The 5915-nt window shown below is 34.6% G+C and overlaps 3 protein-coding genes across 3 annotated transcripts in view; 2 read left to right on the top strand and 1 right to left on the bottom strand.

Annotated features, from left to right (window-relative positions):
- Positions 1 to 5915, bottom strand: part of LOC109539573 — a 24503-nt gene that overhangs the window by 15253 nt on the left and 3335 nt on the right. The window lies entirely within an intron of this gene.
- Positions 1 to 5915, top strand: part of LOC109539572 — a 13197-nt gene that overhangs the window by 5432 nt on the left and 1850 nt on the right. The window lies entirely within an intron of this gene.
- LOC125504645 (E3 ubiquitin-protein ligase mib1-like) lies at positions 1372 to 3140 on the top strand. Its single transcript, XM_048666946.1, has one exon. The coding sequence runs from the start codon at positions 1518 to 1520 to the stop codon at positions 2301 to 2303; it is 786 nt and encodes a 261-aa protein (XP_048522903.1). The 5' UTR covers positions 1372 to 1517; the 3' UTR covers positions 2304 to 3140.

The raw sequence follows: 5915 nt of genomic DNA, 5'->3' as shown, positions 1-5915 counted from the left end.
CAAACATGGTGATTCAAATATGAAATAATTAATTGTGCTAATATTTCAAGATAAATTAATATAAACTTGTTTGAAACGGGACAACCGACAACAAACTTACAATAAAAAAGTTTTCAGTTGCTCTAATTTCGGTACAAATTTTATAAAATATATAAAAGTTTAGAATAAAAATGGATAAAACTGGTACTTACGAGTACATGGAAAAGTAAAAAAGGCTGTAAGGTACGTGTTATAGACTGTGGCCTGTGGCAGAACGTGACTTAACCTGTTTCGGAGATTGTTTATAGGAACTTTTTTTATAAAGGCGTCAGCGTTATAATTTTATTGGTCAATATTAATAAAATTTATATATTATTCAAATACATTTATGCGGAGATAACAGTTAAAAATAAAGATAACCAACAACAAGGGTCGTTTTGAATCTGTCAATACGTTTTTGATCTAAGTAAGTGTTGTTGCTTTCTTGCTTGCTTTGGTTTATGTATATGTACGATGTTTGCCACAAACTTTAATTTGACAATTTAGTTAATATTTACATACAGGGTGATTCAAAATTCGCGTCATTCCTCTATTTGTACATTGTTGTTCGTATTATTGGCGCTTATCGGTGGACTTACAGGGCTGTTTTGACTATTAAAATATTATATCAGTGAACAAGCCAAAGTTATCTAACCAGTTTTGTTCTTCTACTTCGAAACATTCTTTAGCAGCGGAAGACTGCCAGACTTGTCGAGGATTGGTGGCAATGTTAAAGGCAAGGTTGTGCAAACATTGACGTTTCTGGATAAAAGTTCAGATTTTAATAGGGATATTGTTTGCTATTGATGTCTTTTCGCATAGATTGTCCGAGTTATGTCAGCCGCAAAACCATTAGCTATTTACATACCATCAATATCAACTTAATTAAAAACAGATTAGATTCGAGCTAGAGAATTAAAGACATTAGTGTTATCCATAGAGAGATGATTTAAAGGGCAGCCGTAGCCACTGTCAATTAGTTGAGTTTAAGCAATTTCCGTCAAAGTACACATACATGGGGTGCTCTATTGCTGTATTTAACATTTGTCTCTAAATTTCAAATTAGAGGCAAAAACGGGGTGGCTAAAGTTTAATCCAACATTATTGTACATTCTACAAATACAAATTCTTAGGCGCTGGTCAGAAGTGAAATATAACTTAAACAAGTCATTTTTTTTTTAATTTTTATTTTCTTATATTGATATTGAATTAAGTAGGGAGCAACAAACGATATCAATTTATAACAACGAAACTCATATCTTCTCCGCGAAATAAAATACATGTTTTCTTATTCACGATTTAAGATAAATTTTCTTTCACGTTACTAAGAAAATCTCATGAATATTTTTTTTGTGTTGTAGGAAATACCAAAACTAGCTTGAAGGTACTGGTTCTGAAGGCCTTACCAGACGTCGCGAGTGCAAAAACGCTGCTTTACATCAACTGGCATCCAGCAGCATAAACCTATCATCAAGATATCCATAAACCAGTTCGGCAAAATGAATATTATTGATATACGAATATCGCCGCTTTTGTCCATTGTAGATAGTCCAGATTTAGTTGTTTTTTTGTTAAGACGAGGAGCTGATATTAAGATCCGAAATAACCTCGGGGAGACATTATTGCATCTGGCCGTTCAAGCTAGAAATACGGAACTTGTAAACTTTTATCTTGAGTTCGGATTGTCTGCAAATGACAAAACACTACGTGGAGATACGCCATTGACGTTGGCAGTCCAAAGCGGATTCGTCGAAATTATGGATATCCTTATAGAGTACGGTGCTGATTACAAGATAATGAACCCTATTGATCAAAATCTAGTTCATTTGGCAGTGGCAAAAAACCAAAGAGAAGCATGCAGGCGGTTGGTCAGTCTCGATATCAATCTTAACCAACAGGACCGGAACGGAATATCTCCATTACACTCAGCAGCGGAAAGAAACTACTGTGATATAATTAAAATCCTGATCGAAAACAACGCCCATATTGACCTACGAAACTATGACAATGCTACTCCTTTGCATATGGCAGCTGATAGGAAAGAATGTGGAGACGCAGTTGCAGTATTGTTAGAGCAAGGCGCTGCAGTTGATTTGGTGACTTATAATGGGGACCTCCCTCTGCATACAGCAGCAGCATCTGGAAACGAGCAGGCAGTAAGGCTGCTCTATCGAAAAAATTTTCGAATTCGGAAAAACCGATGTGGACTCACACCTTTAATGATGGCCGAAGCCTTCGCAAAACGGTCAGTGGTGTGCTTACTTAAAGAGATGGAAATGTGTTAAAGGATCAGTGCAACCAGTGCCTTATCTGCTGCTAAAGCTGATTAAGACTGTAACTATTACTTAAGAGCGTTTTATTAAATTGTTAAATGTGTAATTGAATTACGTTTCAATGTTCAGAAAAGGTATAAACTCCTAGGTGCATGTGAATCGTTGGCAAATTTTTAGCAGCGGTCAGCTTTAGAGCAATGTAAATCTATGTCTGCCGCTTTCTGAAGAGGTCTTCCAGTTGTAGATGTCTAGTGTGTAATTTTGTGCAATCGAGACGGTTTCTTGTCTCCTATGCAAGCAAATTATATTTTGGATTATTTGATAATATGACCAAAGTACTCGGTATTTCTCTACTTGATTGTCTCCGGAGGCGCCCTCTCCTCGCCGTAGTTTATTTCATTAGCAAGTATACCCTTCATTGTGGTGTCATTTTAAATTCTATAAAAATATAATTTTTCCTACCCAAGCAATCTTCATTTCTTGATTCTTCCCTTCTTTTAACAATCTCCACTTGGGGATTGTTCGCACCCTTGCCTCATATAAGAGACGCCGAGGACTGGGGGCCATTGGTTGGTTTTGTACCATCATGACGTTATCAGCAATGCTAGTAGATTGTATTTAATTCCGAAAATGTCTTGAATATTGTGATTTATTGTTACATATTTACTTGTTTAATGTTTACTGTATTGCAATTATATGATGTACTTAATTCTGCAATTCTAAAGTCAGTTTTATTAGACTATAGGGAGTGTCGATTGTAGTTTTGCTTGTTTGCCGGAAACTGTTTTGTTGTTCCTTTATAGACTAATTGCAAAATATATTTTAAATAAATCTTTATAAACTTTCAAATTGATTGATTCAACCTGAGAAGCAATCAGGCTGAAGAGGACACCGGAGGTACAGAAAAATCGAACTTTTGCTGCTCTTTCTTCGGCGAAACGGTAGGTACCTCGGTTAGGGTATATGGTTAGGGTTCCGTCGGTGTTGTTGAGGTTGGAAAATATGTTCGAAGGTCAGGAAGTTGTAGAGATGACACAAACCAGTATTTTTCAGTCACAGATTCCATGTGTGACTGTTCCAAGTATCTGTGATTTTTTGTCAAATGCTATTTTGGCCCAAGATAAATATTGGTTTGTACCTGAAACCGGGCTGAAGCGTATTTTGGGTCCAGGTGGATTAGACTTTAAAAGACCTGTTTCGGGCACTAAAAATATGAAGGTAAAAGATTACTGGAAGTTAGAATATTGAGACAATAGTTTGTGCTCGATTTCCGGCTGTTGAACATTGTTTATAAATAATTAAAGAAAGTGCAAAAGCCCGTTTTTGCTCATAACTGTTGAACCGTTGATGCTATTGAAAACAGTTTTATCCTTTTTTTCAATTACTAAAAATATCTATGATATCAGATAAACTACATTAAAATCAGTTCATTAGTTTACTCAAAAATCTTTAAAAAAACCGTCGATTTCAGCGTTCTGTTAATTTTCTATAATTAATTTAGTTTTGTTTCAAGAAAATCGTACCATTACTTTTCGGTCAGTCAGTAATGATATTTTCATTTATTGCACTTTGTAGTATAACTCTTTACGAGTAAAATACAGCCTCAGAGAAGTCCCTCCGACGTCTCAAAAAAAATGTATTTAGAATCTGGCAAGAGCCCTTTTTACATAACAAATAGGAATGAACAAAAAATTATGAATATTATGAATATAAATTGTGCTGTGTGTCGAAGTTAAAAGCCATTTCATATCAAGTCAAAACACACACAGTTGTATCTCCACGTGCCCATTGATCTAACTTTTCGGTTGGGAAGTTTCTCTTCTCAATCGAACTCATTAGCTCGACTGAGGATCCTCCAAATAATTCCCTATGTTGACCTAAGTATTTAAATCGTCGCTTAATTTATTTAAAATTTACTCCGACTGCTCGGACTTTCTTCGAAACTATAGATAGAGGCATAGTTTCCAAGCAGAATTCACTACAAAGGTACAAGCTGTGAAAGAGCGAGAGAAAGCGATAAAATGAGGTAAATCGTGTCTAATAATTATATTATTCAAATATAATAAATTATTTGAATCTCATACAGATATTTTCTGCTAAAATATGTTAAGACTCTTGTTGCAATTTTGGAAAGAAGGCATGACCGAATTATGAAAATCTCATCAAGAAGAACAATGAACAACTCTTTAAAGCAAGCAACTATTTAAAGTTACTAAATAATAATTGTGTGAAATTTGTGGAATAAATGTGTTTCATATTTTGAAGAAATTTTTATATCACAGGTACATTTATGCTTCTTCGAGTTAAATTCTCATACATGGTAAATTTGCTTTGTTCTATTTCCAGTACCTTTCAATTTAAATGAGCAGTCTATTAATATACTTATACTTCTTCATACACTAAATATGTACATTTAATAAAAAAATAATAAATCGGCGAAATATGTTACAAAAACATATGTCGTCGGATTGACTTTATGAGGCGAGATATTTTAGAAAGAGATTTACCATTTTTTTTTAGATCATCCCGAGAGATTTTAGGTAAATAGCGCCTATACAAATTTAAATGTAGTTCGTCCACTACTCCACTGGGCAGATACAACAAATGCTATTTTATTTCAGAAGCCCTGCTATTGGTCGAACAAGATCAAGTTCCTAGGACAAGAAACAGCTCAGAATTCCGAAAAAACAGTCAGGCCTGGTCACATTAAAGAAAATATCGGAGACGGCTGTTACTGCTGTTCTGCCTGATCTTTTCAGTTCATTGAATATTGCTATTTGCCGAATCATGGGTGCATGGATTCGAAAATAATCAGGTCTATACATACAAAACTTTATCACTTCATGAGAATAAAATATATCATTTCACTAAAACTCAGGCCAATTGACCAGCATCGTAGGCGAGCCCTGTTATTTCAAACACATGTTATTTTAAAGATCGATAACAGGTATCGACTGTTCCATATCGATATCTGTTCCAAAATACCTGTGCAAGTATTTCGTGTCATCCCTAGGCAGTTGAATCAGAAACCAGTTGTATGCAAAACTGCCGTCGAAGTACAGTACACACATGGTTGCTAGATTTTTCATAATAAGTTGAACCAGAGGTAAAACTTTATCCACGTGCGTGAAACAGCCCAGATAGTTTACTGTGTTCGGTTACAAAAGTTGCTGAATTGAATTTGTGCATGTCGGTTGTCGAAAAGAAGCTGATATACGGTATGTATTAAAGTTTATTGATTGAACTTTGGCCACTCTTTTTTACATCTAATTTAAAATTTTCGAAAAAATGTTGAAAACGAAAGTTGTTATTAGTAGATATTATTATAACCTATATTTTATTTTAAGATAATATCAATTGGTACAGGGTGTAGTAATACACGTGGCAGACAAAAGTTACGTTTTTTTAAATGGAATGTTGTACTTTTAATTGCATATTCGAACTGCGCGTGAAATTCTAAGCCTATTCGGTATAACTCTTTTAATAGATTTTCAACTGTTTTCGACATAATAAGCAATATTGATTGAACTTTGGCCACCACGTTTTAACATAAACTTTCAAATTTGGGCAAAAATATTCCTACATACACGGAAGTTGTAGATTTTTACGTCTCAATTATTTTAA

This window comes from Dendroctonus ponderosae, unplaced genomic scaffold (genome assembly GCF_020466585.1).
Source record: "Dendroctonus ponderosae isolate FM_Combo_2020 unplaced genomic scaffold, Dpon_F_20191213v2 Dpon_F_20191213_5, whole genome shotgun sequence".
NCBI classification, from domain to species: Eukaryota; Metazoa; Arthropoda; class Insecta; order Coleoptera; family Curculionidae; genus Dendroctonus; species Dendroctonus ponderosae.
The sequence above is the reverse complement of the archived record's forward strand: the minus strand, read 5'-3'. Positions and strand labels throughout refer to the sequence as shown.

Excerpts from the sequence above, each read along its gene's own strand:
- LOC125504645 (XM_048666946.1), top strand. The coding sequence starts at position 1,518 with ATGAATATTATTGATATACGAATATCGCCGCTTTTGTCCATTGTAGAT.